At 41.5% G+C, this 17,864-nt stretch overlaps 1 protein-coding gene across 2 annotated transcripts; it reads right to left on the reverse strand.

The window, feature by feature from the left end:
- Window positions 1–1,896: 1,896 nt before the first annotated feature.
- On the reverse strand, window positions 1,897–17,856 carry ddhd2 (DDHD domain containing 2). 2 transcript variants are annotated; one of them, XM_061671703.1, is made up of 18 exons: window positions 17,563–17,856; window positions 15,437–15,576; window positions 13,353–13,545; window positions 11,978–12,165; window positions 11,809–11,898; window positions 11,589–11,709; window positions 10,973–11,062; window positions 10,740–10,881; window positions 10,392–10,600; window positions 10,245–10,309; window positions 10,039–10,158; window positions 9,856–9,951; window positions 9,419–9,583; window positions 8,494–8,649; window positions 8,301–8,403; window positions 7,848–8,006; window positions 3,419–3,596; window positions 1,897–3,311 (listed from the first exon to the last, which is right to left on the reverse strand). In XM_061671703.1, exons 2-18 carry the CDS (start codon window positions 15,554–15,556, stop codon window positions 3,242–3,244), a joined length of 2,265 nt encoding a protein of 754 aa, XP_061527687.1. In that variant the 5' UTR covers window positions 15,557–15,576; window positions 17,563–17,856; the 3' UTR covers window positions 1,897–3,241. The 2 variants fall into 2 exon arrangements, with proteins under 2 accessions (XP_061527687.1, XP_061527686.1); XM_061671702.1 differs by having other exon boundaries at window positions 15,437–15,579.
- Window positions 17,857–17,864: the final 8 nt, after the last annotated feature.

Raw genomic sequence — 17,864 nt, forward strand, 5'->3', positions numbered from 1 at the left:
ACTTATTATCCTCATCCTCTCTCTGGGGCAGATTACAGTCCCTCGGAAGAAAAGCATAAAAAGAGGGGCAGTCATGGATGGAGTGCCATGAGGGGGGCGGGGGTCATTGTCCCTAAAAGAGAGACACTCCTCCATTTTTAGCCAGCTGCACATGGGGCCCATGGGGGAATCCAAAGGCTGAGGGTCCACTTTGACATTCTTCAACTTTGTTGAAACCAATCCGAGCAATTAGATTGTAATATCTGTAACTCTGAGTGGTTGGCTGGCTGGCAGTTGTGAAGTGCTTGGGCACGTCTTGCAGCTGATAGCAGCTCTTGTATAAATGTGCATTCCGTTACCGCTCGAGGTAAAAAAGTGACTGAAGTGCATCAGCGACTGTGTCATCCTTGACCACATACGATGGCATTACAATATTTTGGTTTTACAATAGTACTACATTATAGCTTTCCGTTAAAGGTGATACGGCAAATGGTTGAGAACGGATTTGTAGGTGGCCCACGACCATGTATCCTCGTGAAATAGATCAGTCCCTGCACAGAGGAGCAGCTGGCTCACATCTCCACATTCACAACCAAAACATGAGAAAGTAAGAGCAGAAGAGACAAGTGTGGTGGGGGAAGTTAGGCGTTAAAGAGGATGAAAAATGGAAAGGCAGTTGGTCCTGATGACATTCCTGTGCAACTATGGAAGCATCTAGGAGAGGTGGCTGTGGAGTTTTGACCAGTTTGTTCAATAGAATTCTAGCGGGTGAGAAGATGCCTGAGGAATGGAGGAAAAGTGTGCTGGTGCCCATTTTAAGAACAAGGGTGATGTGCAGAACTGTGGGAACTATAGAGGAATAAAGTTGATGAGCCACACAAAGAAGTTATGGGAAAGAGTAGTGGAGGCTTGACTCTGGACAGATGTATTTGCGAGCAACAGTATGGTTTCATGCCTAGAAAGAGTATCATAGATGCATTATTTTCCCTGAGGGCTTTGATGGAGACGTACAGAGAAGGTCAGAAGGAGCTACACTGTGTCATTAGACTGGAATCCCCATGGACCATGATGTTCGCAGATGACATTGTGATCTGCAGTGAAAGCAGGGAGCAGGTGGAGGAACAGTTAGAAAGGTGGAGGCATGCACTGGAAAGGAGAGGAATGAATATTAGCCAAAGCGGGATAGAATATATGTGGGTGGAGCGGGAAGAGGGAGACAGCGAGGGTGGAGAACTTACGTCAACAGTCTAGAGCAATAGTGAGTGTGGTAAGGAAGTGAAGAAATGGGTCCAAGCAGGTTGAGTTAGAGAGAGCAGACTTTGATGTTTGGACACGTCCAGAGGAGAGAGCGAGTATATTGGTAGAAGGATGATGAGGATGGAGCTGCCGGGCAAGAGAGCTCGAGGAAGACCACGGAGAAGGTTGATGGATGTCGTGAGGGAAGACATGAGGGCAGTTGGTGTTCGAGAGGAGGATGCAGGAGATAGGCTTACATGGAAAAGGATGACGCGCTGTGGCGACCCCTAGCGGGACAAGATGAAAGGAAAAGAAGAAGAAAATGAGGGATGTTTTTTTTTTAAATAATTCTATTATTATGTAGAGCTCAGTGTGATGCAATGCACTAAGACACTACATCCACAATAATAAGTACAGGAAACTTAAACTGTGGACGTTTAGGAAATGTGGCCCGTCCGTGCGCTTTTAATCACCATTTTGCTGACTTGTTGCCAAGTGCGAGCTTTGTCACCACTTGTGTGAGTTATTTGTTTCCTAGACAACACATAATGTAAATATTAACCTGTCTCATTAGTTCTCTTATTGCAAATCAAACTGTGGCGAGTCAGTCTTCGCTTGGAACGTAACGGCACATGTGACACAGATCTGGCACTTAGGAGACAACATTCTCGACAGCTATCTTCAAATAACTTTTGCAAAGGACGTTATTAGCTCCAGCTGTGCAGTCACTTGCATTTAATTTTAGTATGTGCATTCGCATCCAATATAAATGCTGACATATCTGTGAAGACATATTTTTTATTATGGCACACAAAAGTGGTATAAAGAGCCATTATTTTTGTGCGCATCACCATAAATCAAGGGTGCATGGCATAAGCAGAGGAGTTGTTAAGTATAATCATACAACATAATACATGATCAGTGCATCTTTGGAGAGTGCAGAATATCCTTTAACACGTTCCACTCATATGGTTAAAACAAAAACAGAGTATCAGTCTAGTTGATAAGGTGGTTGGGAGAGAGTGAACAAGAACCTCTGGATATGAATAAAAACTGACAGTTACCTTTGATCATCTTAAAATTTGGGTTAATGTGTTGATTAAGCTCTTATCTATATGACAGCGACAACTATCCTACTTCTGCACATATTTGTGAACATTTTGTAAACTGCAAGGGAAATGTTGAGATGGTCAAACGTAACAGTGCCGTACGTGCAATACAGAGGCAAATTCTTAATTTTACAGTCCCTTGATACAAAGGACAGCAGAAGAGAAACACAATTTGGCCCTTGACATGATCAAACTGAGTTCAGCAAACTTATCCGCCACTCTTCGTATTATACAGTATTATATGTTAAGAGCAGACTTTTAAAATAGATTCAGGATTAAATGTTTCACACACGCACGTGTGGATATGATAGAAGGGAAATAAAAGAATAAAGCGCAAATGAAAATCAGGTTACGTCGGCATTTTTGCAAAATTGCACATTATGAGGGCAGCAGCCTTTGGTTTCTTTGGATGAGCAGGAAGAGAACCTTGCCGAATACACAAAAAAAGTATTTCAGTCAATCAGAACAAAATTAATTGCGGTGTATAAAGCTAATAGCATAAGGGAGCGCTCCCTTGAACTCCTATTATAAATCGTGTTTAAGCAACCCAACACATTTTTATACCGAACCTGTGGTCATAATAACATAAAATCTTCCGTAATATGTTTTTTTAACAGTTGTGCGCATGTTATGCTGATAACAGTGAAAGTGCACGGTAAGGAAACTAGACAAGAAAAGTGCAATGCGTATCATGACAGGAGAATCAATAAGTAGACACCAACCCCACTTGTGAGATGAATGAAATATTGACTGACATATCTGACCAGAGATCACCTGACCAAAAGAGACTCAACTCTCACAGCCAGTAAGGCATTCTGGAGGAGGTTTGCGCAACCTCTTGTAACTGTCCTTCGTGTTCCTGCTCTCAGGTTACTGAAAGTGGAGTTTATTGAGAAAAATTAAAATGACTGTTGAGTCTAATCCAATGTCACGTCCAGTTTGTCGTAGATCTCCTTCAGCAGCAGCAGAGCGGTGTCCTCGGATTCCCTGACACACAAAGTCAGAAATTTAAAAAAAATCGTACAGGAAAATAATTTAAGAATTAAAGGACAGTTTAAACAGAGGCCTCTTCTGAATATTAATGCATGACTCACCAATAGCAAAGATGAGACTGAATGGCAAACAAATATTCATTGAAGCTCTCTATAGGTTTTTCCTGAAGCACGAAGTCGATCCGTCGCCCTCCATTCAACATGCCCACTTTTGTTTGTGCTTGCTCTGCCTGCTGCGGCTGCTCCGTTGATACTGACGATTCCGCCTCCTCGCTCTCGCCTGCAGGGACAACAGAAGCATTTATTAGATGTCTGCTTGTAAGGATTAATCGACATTGAAAAGGCACTGGAATTTGTAAATCAAGTCAAACTCTTAATAGTTTAAAAAGTGTGTGATGTGGCCTCGTGGGCTGTTCCAAACAACAAAACGTACCAAGGTTAGGTACGTTTTGGGTAGGGGTTTCTTGTCGTTTTGGGTTTTTTTAGGTTCAACGAGGACTCTGAATTGTTTGTATTACATCACCTCTGCCCTGGATATTATACATTACTGGTTAAAAACAGTAAGATAGATATAGAATAATAACTAAATCAACCATCAGCGCCAACAAAGCCTTCTCTGCTGGCCCAAACATTATCAGAAGCACTGACCTACTGTACATTTACAACCTAAATTCCAATAAGTGTTCCATGAAATTGCATCAATTGTTTTCAGTGTTTCGCTTGACTGTACTGCTTCTGGTTATGTATAATATTAAAAAAAAATATATATATATATATATATATATATGCGCCCTGGGCCTTCAGAATTAGTAGTAGCAATGGTGTGTGTGTGTGTGTGTGTGTGTGTGTGTATATATATATATATATATATATATATATATATATATATATATATATATTTATATATTTATATTTATATATATATATATATATATATATATATATGTGCGCCCTGGGCCTTCAGAATTAGTAGTAGCAATGGGACGGTTTCTTTAACCAAGTTCAAATCCGTCCTCACAGGGCCAGAGCGTCGGTTTTTGATGGTGACAGCATTTTTCGGTGTGATCAGAGGAAAACTTGTTACATCAAACTTCGACAAGTCTGTAGCGATATGTACACATTAATACATTTAATAATCAGCATCTCTCGTGAGTAAGGTGTATTTTTCATTTTCTGTTTTGTATCATGTTATTAGACAAATATTGATTCTAAACTGCTCCGGATAATATACGTGACACAGCTGCATGCAGTTATATTGCATTTTTGTATATATTGATGATTTTTATAATCGCGACGTGATAGTGGCGAGGTGGACTAAGTTGTGCAAGTCAGTACTGAAGGCCGAGGTACCACATGCACGGCCCGCCATTGAAACATAGAGTACTACACGTACATACAGTCCATGACACCTGAATAGGTAGCGCCACATCTGCAGTACAAAGTAGTAACTAAGAAGTCAGGCACAGGTTAGGAGCAGGACGAAGCCTGCAGCAGCCAACAGTTACATTACATAAGATTTAACCCTCTGTGACAGAAACAATGTGGTGAACCAAAGTAATTAAACCAATCTGTAAAAAATTCCTTTGAACAGTGGAACCTCCAGAGTGGAAAACTCAAGCTGTCCTGTGACTTCAAACTGTTTAAATTTGCCATCATAAAACCTTTATTAACAGTACAGGCAATGCCTTACGTAACAATATTAACTGTCATGAGAGTATAACAAATGCTGACTACTGTCTTCTTCTTTTCCTTTGGGCTTGTCCCTTTCGGGGTCGCCACAGCGCATCATCCTTTTCTCCTGGATCCTCCTCTCGAACACCAACTGCCCTCATGTCTTCCCTCACGACATCCATCAACCTTCTCCGTGGTCTTCCTCGAGCTCTCTTGCCTGGCAGCTCCATCCTCATCATCCTTCTACCAATATACTCACTCTCTCTCCTCTGGATGTGTCCAAACCATCGAAGTCTGCTCTTTCTAACTTTGTCTCCAAAACATCGAACCTTGGCTGACTCTCTGATGAGCTTATTTCTAATTTTATCCAACCTGGTCACTCCGAGAGCGAACCTCAACATCTTCATTTCCGCCACCTCCAGCTCTGCTTCCTGTTGTCTCTTCAGTGCCACCGTTTCTAATCCGTACATCATGGCTGGCCTCACCACTGTTTTATAAACTTTGCCCTTCATCCTAGCAGAGACTCTTCTGTCACATAACACACCTGAGACCTTCCTCCACCCGTTCCAACCTGCTTGGACCCGTTTCTTCACTTCCTTACCACACTCACCATTGCTCGAGACTGTTAACCCCAAGTATTTGAAGTTCTCCACCCTCGCTGTCTCCCCCTTCCCGCTCCACCTCTCTCATTTATCCACATATATTCTATCCCATTTTGGATAATATTCATTCCTCTCCTTTCCAGTGCAAGCCTCCACCTTTCTAACTGTTCCTCCACCTGCTCCCTGCTTTCACTGCAGATCACAATTTCATCTGCGAACATCATTGTTCATGGGGATTCCAGTCTAATGACACAGTGTAGCTCCTTCTGACCTTCTCTGTACGTCTCCATCAAAGCCCTCAGGGAAAATAATGCATCTGTGGTACTCTTTCTAGGCATGATAGCATACTGTTGCTCGCAAATACATCTGTCCTGAGTCAAGCCTCCACTACTCTTTCCCATAACTTCATTGTGTGGCTCATCAACTTTCTGGTCCACCACACTTCTTCTTCTACTCTCCCTTCTCTCTCATTTTCCTCATTCATCAACTCCTCGAAGTATTCTTTCCATCTATCTAGCACACAACTGGCATCCTCTATCCTTAATCACCCTAACCTGCGGCACATCCTTCCCATCTCTATCCTTCTGTCTGGCCAACCTGTATAGATCCTTTTCTCCTTCTTTAGTGTCCAACCTGGCATACATGTCATCATATGCCTCTTGTTTGGCCTTTGCCACCTCTACCTTTTCCCCTATGTCGCATCTCAATGTATTCCTTATGCCGCTCCTCGGTCCTCTCAGTGTCCCACTTCTTAGCTAACCTTTTTCTTTGTATGATTTCCTGTGCTGTGAGGTTCCACCACCAAGTCTCCTCTCCTTTCCTGCCAGAAGATACACCAAGTACTCTCCTGCCTGCCTCTCTGATCACCTTGGCTGCAGTGGTTCAGTCTTCTCCTGTCCACCGAGAAGCTCTCTCACCTGTTCCCGAAAAGCGACACCATGGTAAAATAATTTAAACCCTGCCCCTAAACTTCTAGCCTTACTGCCTTTCCACCTGGTCTCCTGGACACGCAATATATCAACCTTTCTCCTAATCATCATGTCAACCAACTCCTGAGATTTTCCTGTCATAGTCCCAACATTCAAAGTCCCCACATTCAGTTCTAGGCTCTGTGCTTTCCTCTTTTCTTTCTGCCGAATAACCCGCTTTCCCCCTCTTCTTCTTCGACTTCGACCCACAGTAGCCGAATTTCTGATGGCGCCGGTGGCGGACGTTGTTAACCCGGGCCACGACTGATCTGGTATGGAATTCTTTGGATGAACGCTCATATTTGTTTGGCAAAGTTTTAAGCCGGATGCCCTTCCTGACGCAACCCTCTGCATTTATCCGGGCTTGGGACCGGCCTACAGTTTGCACTGGCTTTTGCCCCCCATAGGGCTGCATTAAATGTTGACTACTGTATAACAAAACTAAACTTAGGTTTGAAGACACTTCACTGACAAGCAATGGCAAGGTAATAGGAAGACATTTGGTGTAAGGTTACTGTCACTTAGTTACATTTTTAAATGTCATTCAATCTGCCTGTGTTTATATAAAATATAAGCCATTTGTTTTTTACTGCACCAAATGCGAACCAATCCGTGAACTTAAAACCAACGTACGTACCGAAGTGTGATTAAGGGTGAACCGTTACAACCCAAGCAATTATAAATGTATATGGTTTACCGTAATAACCAGCCCCCTTGAGGGAAACCACAACTACTATGTGGTAATGAGAACAAGTTTGACATTTTTTGCTTTGGCTGCTCAAGGAGATTTTTTAACATCTCTTGTAATGTTGTGCATGATGAGGGTTTGAAGACTTTGAATTCATTCCATTTTGATTTTAATGGCATATTTTTTCAAAACATGTTGCTCGAACCTCAAATTGTGAAATTGCTGTTCATTGTTGGAGGTTTCACTGTAGTTATCGTCTTTTTGTATTCATAAAGGAGACAACAATTTCAAATTGTGACTGTGTGACTATCCAAGCTTACCTTGGAAGTAATGCCTATGAAGGGCCCTGGGCCACTCCAATATTTTAGTCCAAAAGTCACCACTTTTTTCTTCCCTCTGACCAGAAGCACAAACTCCAGCCAACGCTGAAGTTCACAGTAAAGTGTGAAAGGGTGCGGGAAGCAGGTGTGACCACCAGACAGAGTTAGACACAAACAGGCAGGATGTTGGCAAGCAGAAAGTGAGGAGTGTGAAGACAGGGAGGGTTAGACACACGCTGCACATATTTATATAATTTATATGACAAACAGAAAACAATCTACCTTGTGTCTCCTGAAGAGTTCCCTCTGTTGTAGTTTTTCCTTCATCTACTGGGGGCAGTGCAGCAACAGGTCTGGAAAGTGACTGCCAAGCTGTCCGTAATGATCCCAGGACATTATTCTTTAAATCAATGCTCATGCGGGTGAAGCTGTCCTTCAGTTCTTGGAGGCAAAAAATGCATTATCATTAGGATTTTGAGGAAAAAGCTCATGCCATAATAGTGTTTGATATCCATCCATCCATTTTCTGAGCAGCTTCTCCTCACTAGGGTCGCGGGCGTGCTGGAGCCTATCCCAGCTGTCATCGGGCAGGAGGCGGGGTACACCCTGAACTGGTTGCCAGCCAATCGCAGGGCAAATAGAAACAAACAACCATTCGCACTCGCAGTCATGCCTACGGGCAATTTAGAGTCTCCAATTAATGCATGATCGATAAAGAAAAAAAAGAATCCATACCCAAGTGCATCCTCTTACGGCCTTTATGGTGCGGAATTAGCATTGGTTCCAGATCAACTTCTGGAATAATCATGGGCTCAATCCGGTAAGCTACAGGATCAAACTGCACAACGAAAGACAAGGCATGCATGAGAGGATTTTACGCTTACATCAAATAGCCACATTTATCGACTGAGTAGTCAGATAAAAGCACCGGGTGATAGATGTTATAAAAGCTCTTGCAGGTTGGGAAGCTGTAGTTGAGATCGATTCGTTTAAGTCCACGGACAGTTAGAAACATTCCAATGGGGGATCCAAACGCAAAAAAGGTCTGTGGCTGGAACGCCAGCTGTGGGTAATCGATGGATACCTGTAGAGAGAGGATTTAAACAGTCTTATCAAACCGCTTAAATGCTTAGGGTTGAGACGGTGGTCTTGCTTTACACACCCTCAAAACAAATAGGGCGCAATAATGCCAAAATCCTTTCAAAACATGGAGACAACTTCGAGAAAGAGAGCACGTAAGGAGGAGAGCTGGTCACTCATGCAGGATGGGATGAGAACAGAAAGTGAGGGTGGTCTGTGGTCCCACAGTCCGTTATGGCCAATAAAATAATATTGATCATAAGTGACTATACCAGGGGTCCCCAACCTTTTTTTTTTTTTTTTTTTAAACCAAGAGCTACTTTTTGGGTACTGATTGAAGGGCAACCAGTTTGACACACACTTCTGAAATAACCAATTTGCTCAAATTACCTTTAATTATATGTTATTAATAATAATCAATTATATTCATCTATGTGAAGACACTGATTATGTTAATGATTTCTCACCATTTCTCACCTCAACATTTTCAAATGATCACTTCTACAACATTCCTAGGAAATCACAATATCCTATCATTAGTGAACTCTTTTTAGAACAGGCCCACTGGCTACTCATGCCCGTGAGCATCATGTTGGTGAACCCTGGACTATACTGTGTTTCAAGGCTATCATGTGGACACCACTTGAGACAAACCTGTCCCTTGGCTATGCTTCCACTGGTCTGTCCGGGCAAGCAGGCGGGAGAAAAGCAGGAGGTTGATGCACAAAGGCAGGAGGCAAAAATAACCGTTTCCATGCATGCATGTGTGGTACCTGTCCGATGCCCATGTTGAAATATTCATAATCTACAGCGCCGGTGATGGACTGTGTTCTGAGGAACTGGCCCTTTTTGACTGCAGATCCTGGAGACCGGTTACCGTTGCCCTCACTGCCAAGAGAACCTTGCAGCACTGAAGCCAGACGTCCAGCTTTGTTATCCTAATTCAACATGATACATATTGTGTTATTGTATTAAGTCATTGGTGCCATCATTTAGAAAAAAACAAACAAACACTTAAAACACATTCAGACAAACTTATTTTACTCTGACAAAATTTACATGTAAAGGATATTGGAACATACAATCCGGAAGTTATTCACAGCTCTTCACTTTTTCCACATTTTGTTGTTATATCCCTATTCCTCAAAATCATACTTTTTTTTTTTAATACTCAGGATGCATTGTATCTCAATAAGCGGCTGTGTCTGACCTCTGAAAAACATTTTCTCCTGACATATTTCAGAATCTTCTTTCGGGGTCCAAGAGGAATTCCTAAATCTTTGAGGTCATTTTCTTGGCAAAGAGCCTAAAGGAAGACAAACAGTGCATTATGAAAGCTTACACAATGCAGTGTATTATTTTGCATTTCTGTGTTTGTTTGTTTGTTTGTTACCAGTGATTCTAGGTCCAAGTTTTCTGCCTTTAATGTGGGTGAGTATTGCTGCAGCCCCAGTCGGGTGAGAGTCTGTTCCAGTGTATCATGTTCGGGATCACACAAGTCATCAGACAGCACCTTTAGCAAACAGGTGTTTTTTTTGTTGTGGTTTTGAACTATTTTTTACAGCCTACTTATTGAGAATGCAATCATCAAAATTGTACCTCCTCTCTTGCAGATTCTGAACCACTTCTCTGGTTGGTTAGCATATCAAACAGGATCAATGAACCTATTGAAAGAGAGGTAAATAAGAATAAGTGTTATTGTTCAAGACTGTAAAGTCTATAATAATGTGTGAATATTTCCCTAACCGAGGCTATGACCCACGACAGAAATTTCTCCCTTGAACTTGGGGTGTCTCTTTTTAAAGAGAGTGTGTAGCCTGTTAATCTCTGAGGCGACTGTGTCCACTATGGTCTGGCAGTACGTGGGACTATTATAGAAAAACAAGTCTAGCAGGGTGTCATTGGTGAAATGTCTCAGTCTGCTGATGCTGGGCAGAGTGATCCTATGGATGTCCCTGGAAAGTAGGAAGACAAAAGCAACAAAATTTAGTGAGTACGAATGAATAAAGAGGCGGCGCAAAGATGAGAAAGGAATTGTGTGTGTTTGTGTGTGTGTGTGTGTGTGTATACACTCCGGTCTTTCTATAGACTTACTCATCCACACCAGTGGCGTCTCCATGTAAAGCGCTGTGCCAGTTCACAGGGAGGAACTCCACTTTTCCAACCTTGCCCTCTGACTGAGCATTCTTATAATGAGAAGCCAACAAGGACAGTGACACACTACGGAAGTCATTCACTGGAAAGACAACACAAGAATAGGAATGATAAATACATTTCCAAACAGCGTAGGAAAATGCACACACAAAAAAAAAAAAGCATACACCTACCACACTGTATAATGGATCTGAAGCGCAAGTCACATGCAGGACCGATGCCGTGGACCATAAAAACAAGATGGTCCACCTTTTCTGGTTCACCTTGAAATAAAGACATTATGAAATCCCAAATGTGTCTTTAGTTATTAAGAGGTTAAAAAAAAGACATCTTGGAACATTTGTAGGCAGCACGGTGGGTTATTTATTAGCACATCTGCCTCACAGTTCTGAGGATCCGGGTTCAAATCCGGCCTCGTCTGTGTGGAGTTTGCATGTTCTCCCCGTGCCTGCGTGGGTTTTCTCTGAGTACTCAGGTTTCCTCCCACATCCCAAAATCATGCAGGGTAGGTTAATTGGAGACTAAATTGCCCATAGGTGTGAATGTGAATGGTTGTTTGTTTATACAGTATGTGCCCTGCGATTGGCTGGCGACCAGTTCAGGGTGTACCCCGCCTCTCACCCAGAGTCAGCTGGGATAGGTTCCAGCACGCCCGCGATCCTAGTGAGGATAAGCGGTATGGAAAATGGATGGATGGAACATTTGTTGATGCAGCTCTTAAAGTGGTGTACCTAATAAAGTGGCGAGTGTGTGAATATTCCACTATTATTTAAAAAAAAAAAAACATACCATCAGGTATTTCTACAGGGATGTTGTTTATGCCACGTTTGACTGTTCTAGGACGGGTGTTCTCAGATGGCGAGGAGACCCAGTCTTCCTGAAATCCTAATGGCTGGTAGTGCATTATCAGCTGGAAGAGGAGCAGAAGAAAAGAATACAGCATTAAAAAAAAAAACTGAAGAATGTAGAATATATGAAATTATGGTGACCATATAGGCGCAGGTTTCACCTTGGGATTGTGTAAAATGACCGTCTCTCCTGTGGGAAAGTCAAGCTTCCTTTTCCACTCATCTAAAGTAACGGCGATCATATAGGCATCCTGTAAAGTTGGAACAATCTGGCTATTTCTGACTGAGGAACGGGTGATATTTGCACAAGCTTCTCTCGTGTCAGATTACCTCCAGACTGTTGCTGAAGTCTTCAGAGTATGGCAGGAACCTTAAGTCTTTATCTCCCTTGAAGAACCACGTGCAGCGGCGAACTTCAGTCGCAGCTTGTTCCCAGTATACAGGATAGCACTTTCTCTCCTTGACATGTACATCATAGCGCTCACCCTCCACAGCTACAACCACCTCCTCGTTGCCTCCTGATAACCATGTAATGTTCACATAAGACCAGGGGTGGGGAAAAAAAACAAAAACAAAAAAAAACTCTGCTTTAATGCAGCGCACCAAACATTTACATTATCAAAGATCCCAATACATTTGTTGCATTACTCTAGGTGTTCCCCCCCCCCCCCCCTCAAAATTGGTTAATAAAACTATTTTCATTAATTTTCATTTCTATTCGTATAGATTTAGCTTTTTAAATCATTGGTTTATTTTCAATTAGAAAATAGTAAAATAGTAACCAAATAAAAAGATTTAACAATGAATTATTTTATGATATAACTGGTTAATTATAATTAAATCTAAAAAATAAAATGAAAACAAAAAATATACTATTTTAGAAATTAAATTACCTATTTTACATGTTTTACATACACATTTTAACTTTTTTTATGGCCAAAATACAATCGTTCAATTACATTTATTATACATATAATATTTCAAGGTGAAATTGAATATTTCAGGCATGCAAGGAGAGATGTCAGAGTGGAAGGGGCGCACAAAACGTGCAACACCTCTTGAGCTCGCATGTGGGGTCTTCGTCAAGGGCACCATGGCAGTAGCAGACTCGCCTCTCTCTAACAACTAGTTCCCATTTTACATTTGTCCGCAACGGGACACGAACTCTGCGGCTCCAAAGACCAAGTTCTTACAGATTAAATCCAGTTGACAAAGACAATCTTGAGTTTCTTTTTAACAAATTTACAGCACCTTAATTACTGTAGTTGTACGGCAGTTAAATATATTGAGAGGTTTCTTACAACACTGTATTGTTAATACAGATTTTTAAGATGGGGACAATTTAATTAATTCTCATTTTTTTCTACTTGTTTCAGAAATTGGATTTGTCCTGCATCCCGAAAACAGTTATGTATTTTAAAGCTTCCAATGTCACTGGATAGAGCGTCATTATTAAAAATTAGTTAATAAGATGGAGTTAAGTGAATTAATGCATGCATTCGGTATCATTTAACAAATCAGGGAACAATTTCTGTACATTTCTAATGGATATGTCTAGATATGCCAATATGTCTATCTCACCATAGATAAGGAGAAGATGGAATTTGTGTTCAAATATGTCGATATTGAATTTTAATTTGTCAGCAGCAGAAATTGGTATTCCAGAGAGTAATGGAATGTCTAGAGACAGTTTGTGCATGCTTACTTGCATTGTCGGCATTCTCTAATTTGTCTGAGTCTTCTCTGCTAAAAGGGAGCCAGAGTACATTGTCATCGCCCCGTTTGTAGAAGAACCAATGAGGCTGCACTTTTTGGTAAGGAGGCCGGACAGGCTCCATGTCGAGCATCTCAAAGGATGAAGTCGAACCAGGAGAGGCTTTGTCCACAACTGGCAACACCTGTAAAACAAAAAATAAAAAATAAAAAACAAAAAAAGCCAAAAGGATCACTATGTAAGTTGGGGGAAAAAAACAAATTCATACACACTATATTCAACTGTGTTTTACCTCCACTTTAACTCCGGTAATTACAAAAGTCTGATTCGGTTTTGTTCAATTAAGCTCCAAATCAAAGAAACTTGAGACCATCTGCCAAAGTAAAGAACAGCGGACAGGAAAAGATCGGGCCTCTTCTCCACTTTGTCAGACAGACAAATGTCTGTTCTATTTTGCCCTCCTTTAATCCAGCTTTCCCTTGTTTGTACGAGTGACACGGCTACAGCTTGTAAACTGCTCTGTTTCCAGACATTTGGATCCTTCCACGGCTTGACACAACAGCTTCATCACAAAATAGCCAAGTCAGTACACAAGTCAGGAGGGTGTTGACATTTACAGAAAGATGATTAATAATTTTGGAATATGTGCTTTCCTAACAGCAGCTAAAGGTACAGTAGCTAAACGTTGGAGAGTCGATGCAATACCCTGTCACTAAATGCTAACAGTGCGTCAAACCATAAAAAGGAACAGTATGTAACTTCCATGTATAGCCTAACTATTTCTTCCTTGAGACACAAGGGCAGTGTCTTCATTTTGTCGCTCAGTGGGTAAAGAATGTAGCAGCTATATTTGTCCATTAGAACAGGAGCACAAACCAACTCTCACACTAAATAAGAATTACTGAGCAGCAAGATTGATGGGGCCTCGAGTGGTGTGAATTGTGACAATGCTGAGTCAATAGACTATTTCAAGTCCTGCCTGGCACACCCTTGGAGTTGCGCAAGGTGTCAGGATTTGTTGCATAGAGGCACATTGTTACTTTCATCAAATGCTCAGGGCTTGTTTAAGCTTTTTAAGTGGGCTGAAGCTCAATTTGCGGGTGGGGGGTCAGATATCACCGGATTCTCACTCTTGGTAGTGGGTTTCTTTACTACTAATTTGCATTTCACTAATTAATGTTGACATACTGTCCTGAAACCAACCACAATAAAGTGATGAAAGTTAAGGCAAATTATGAAATACTTGGAAATGCAAGATAAATGTACATATTTCCATCCATCCATTTTCTATAGAGCTTATCTTTTTTTTTTTTTTTTAACTGCTTAACTTGATTACTGTCATGGGTGAGCAAGAGCCAATAATGCCAGCTGACTTTTGGCAAGAAGCATTGTACACCCTGGAATGGTTCGCCAGCCAATTGCAGGGCACATATAGACAAACAACCATTCACAAGCACATTGACACATATAGACAATTTACAGTCTTCAATTTGTGGAATGTGGGAGGAAACCAGAGTACCTGGAGAAAACCCACTGGGGAGAACTTGCCTTCTCCATTCAGGAAGGCTGGAGTTGAGACTCGAACCCCAAACCTCAGAACTGTGAGGCAGATGTGCTAACCATTTTGTACAGTAGGGGAACCGAAGAAGTAAAAAGTCACTGATTATTTTGTAATTTATGTTTTTTTTAAACACTAACACAAACTAACACACTAACAGACAAAAAAAAAAAAATCAAAATATTTCATATTTAAATTTTAGGGTCAAGACAAAAAATAGTAAATGGTAAACCAGACCACAAGACGGAATTTGATTTCAAAACGGCATTTAAATTGTGTAGGCTTATGGAACCCGAAAGATAATAATGAGTAGCAGTAAAGATATGCCAGCCGCCACAATCAGTCTGGACCAGGACCACAATCCAGGCCGGAGCTTGAAACCTGTGATAAAAGCTTCAATCAATCAATGTGTTCAATTAAAAACTCTTCAAACCCCTCCCACTCTTATTTGAGCCTGACCATCCGAAAATCAACACAGCACTCACGGTAGGTTGCCTTACATGAAATATCCACTCACCTGGTCCACATGTGTGTTCTCTGCAGTCGCAGCCTGACCAGAGCTGTTCAGCTGGTCTTCGTCTTTGCCGGAGGAGGCAGTCTGAGATAGACGCCCCTGGTCAACAGGACTAAGGGACATTAAATCAACCTTATCCTGACCTGCTGCCGGGCAACATAAGCACATTGCTATCTGTCAATCTCGAATATTTGAGGCTCACAAATAGTTGTTTACATTGACATGAGCTCTGACTGCATCATCACGATGGTGGGATAAAGGATACAAACTACAACCCCAATTCCAATGGAGTTGGGACGTTGTGCTAAACACAAATAAAAACAGAATGCAATTATTTGCAACTCATCTTCAACCTATATTTAATTGAATCCACTACAAAGACAAGCTATTTAATGTTGAAACTGATAAACTTGATTGTTTTTAGCAAATAATCATGAACTTAAAATTTTATGGCTGCAACACGTTCCAAAAAAGCTGGGACAGGTGGCAAAAAAGACTGAGAAAGTTGAGGAATGCTCATCAAACAGCTGTTTGGAACATCCCACAGGTGAACAGGCTAATTGGGAACAGGTGGGTGCCATGATTGGGTAGAAAAGGAGCTTCCTTGAATTGTTCAGTCATTCACAAGCAAAGATGGGGCGAGCTTCATCTTTGTGAACGAGTGTGTGACAAAATAGTCGTACAGGTTAAGGACAATGTTCCTCAACGTAGAATTGTAAGGAATTTAGGGATTTCATCATCTACGGTCCATATCATCATCAAAAGGTTCAGATATTCTGGAGAAATCACTGCATGTAAGCGGCAAGGCCGAAAACCAACATTGAATGCCCGTGACCTTCGATCCCTCAGGCGGCACTGCATCAAAAACCGACATCAATGTGTAAAGGATATCACCACATGGGCTCAGGAACACTTCAGAAAACCAATGTCAGTAAATACAGTTCGGCGCTACATCCGGAAGTGCAACTTGAAACTCTGCTATGCAAAGCAAAAGCCAATTATCAACAACACCCAGAAACGCCGCCGGCTTCTCTGGGCCCGAGCTCATCTAAGATGGACTGATGCAAAGTGGAAAAGTGTTCTGTGGTCCGACGAGTCCACATTTCAAATTGTTTTTGGAAATTGTGGACCTCGTGTCCTCCGGGCCAAAGAGGAAAAGAACCATCCGGACTGTTATGGACGCAAAGTTCAAAAGCCAGCATCTGTGATGGCATGGGGCTGTGTTAGTGCCAATGGCATGGGTAACTTACACATCTGTGAAGGCACCATTAATGCTGAAAGGTACATACAGGTTTTGGAGAAACATATGCTGCCATCCAAGCGACGTCTTTTTCCTGGACGCCCCTGCTTATTTCAGCAAGACAATGCCAAACCACATTCTGCACGTGTTACAACAGCGTGGCTTCGTCGTAAAAGAGTGCGGGTACTAGACTGGCCTGCCTGCAGTCCAGATCTCTCTCCCATTGAAAATGTGTGGCGCATTATGAAGCGTAAAATACGACAACGGAGACCCCGGACTGTTGAACAGCTTAAGCTGTACATCGAGCAAGAATGGGAAAGAATTCCACCTACAAAGCTTCAACAATTGGTGTCCTCAGTTCCCAAACGTTTATTGAATGTTGTTCAAAGCAAAGGTGATGTAACACAGTGGTAAACATGACCCTGTCCCAGCTTTTTTTGCAACGTGTTGCAGCCATAAAATTCTAAGTTAATGATTATTTGCTAAAAACAATCAAGTTGATCAGGTTAAACATTAAATATCTTGTCTTTGTAGTGTATTCAATTAAATATAGGTTGAACATGATTTGCAAATCATTGTATTCGGTTTTTATTTATGTTTAACACAACGTCCTAACTTCATTGGAATTGGGGTTGTACTATGTAACGAGAGCTAACGGTAGCGCTGACTTAACACTTGCCGACAGATCACGCGGAGCATCACGTTGGTAGCATTTAAAACACATTTTAATTCAACATTATTTGTCCACCATCACAGCTTTGAGGCAGAATGTTTGTGTACATGTTATATAGCTCGGTTCAGGTTACGATACGGGGCTTGGGGTTTAAGGGTCTCATATCCTGTTTATTGTTTTAAATGAGTACAACAGAAAAGATGGACTTCAACTCACCGACAACGTCCAAAATGCAAAACAGAAGAGGCTTCGTATGTGTTATTTTGCTAGCCCGGACTAGTTAGCTTATCCATTAGCCAAGGACGGACTACTGTCAGTGGTGCTACCTTTAGGTAGTCTTTGGAATTTGAAAACTACAAGTTAATTTGACTATTATATGTGATCCGTTATTGTTAAAAAATACATTATTTTCATTATTGATTAATGACATTATTTTGTTTATAAAATTTTGGTATCAGCGTGTTTACACGTAGACTGTTCCCAGCAACCTACTGTACAAACTAATTTAACGTGTCAGG

This window comes from Phycodurus eques, chromosome 3, assembly GCF_024500275.1.
Source record: "Phycodurus eques isolate BA_2022a chromosome 3, UOR_Pequ_1.1, whole genome shotgun sequence".
Lineage (NCBI taxonomy): Eukaryota > Metazoa > Chordata > Actinopteri > Syngnathiformes > Syngnathidae > Phycodurus > Phycodurus eques.

What these genes read in the sequence shown, in the direction of transcription:
- ddhd2 (XM_061671703.1), bottom strand. Translation starts at nt 15,556, where the DNA reads ATGTCCCTTAGTCCTGTTGACCAGGGGCGTCTATCTCAGACTGCCTCC. An exon ending in ACTTCAGCAACAGTCTGGAG is followed by an intron (nt 11,899 to 11,977) that starts GTAATCTGACAC and finishes CCAACTTTACAG; the next exon opens with GATGCCTATATGATCGCCGT. An exon ending in TCAACATGGGCATCGGACAG is followed by an intron (nt 8,650 to 9,418) that starts GTACCACACATG and finishes CTCTCTCTACAG; the next exon opens with GTATCCATCGATTACCCACA.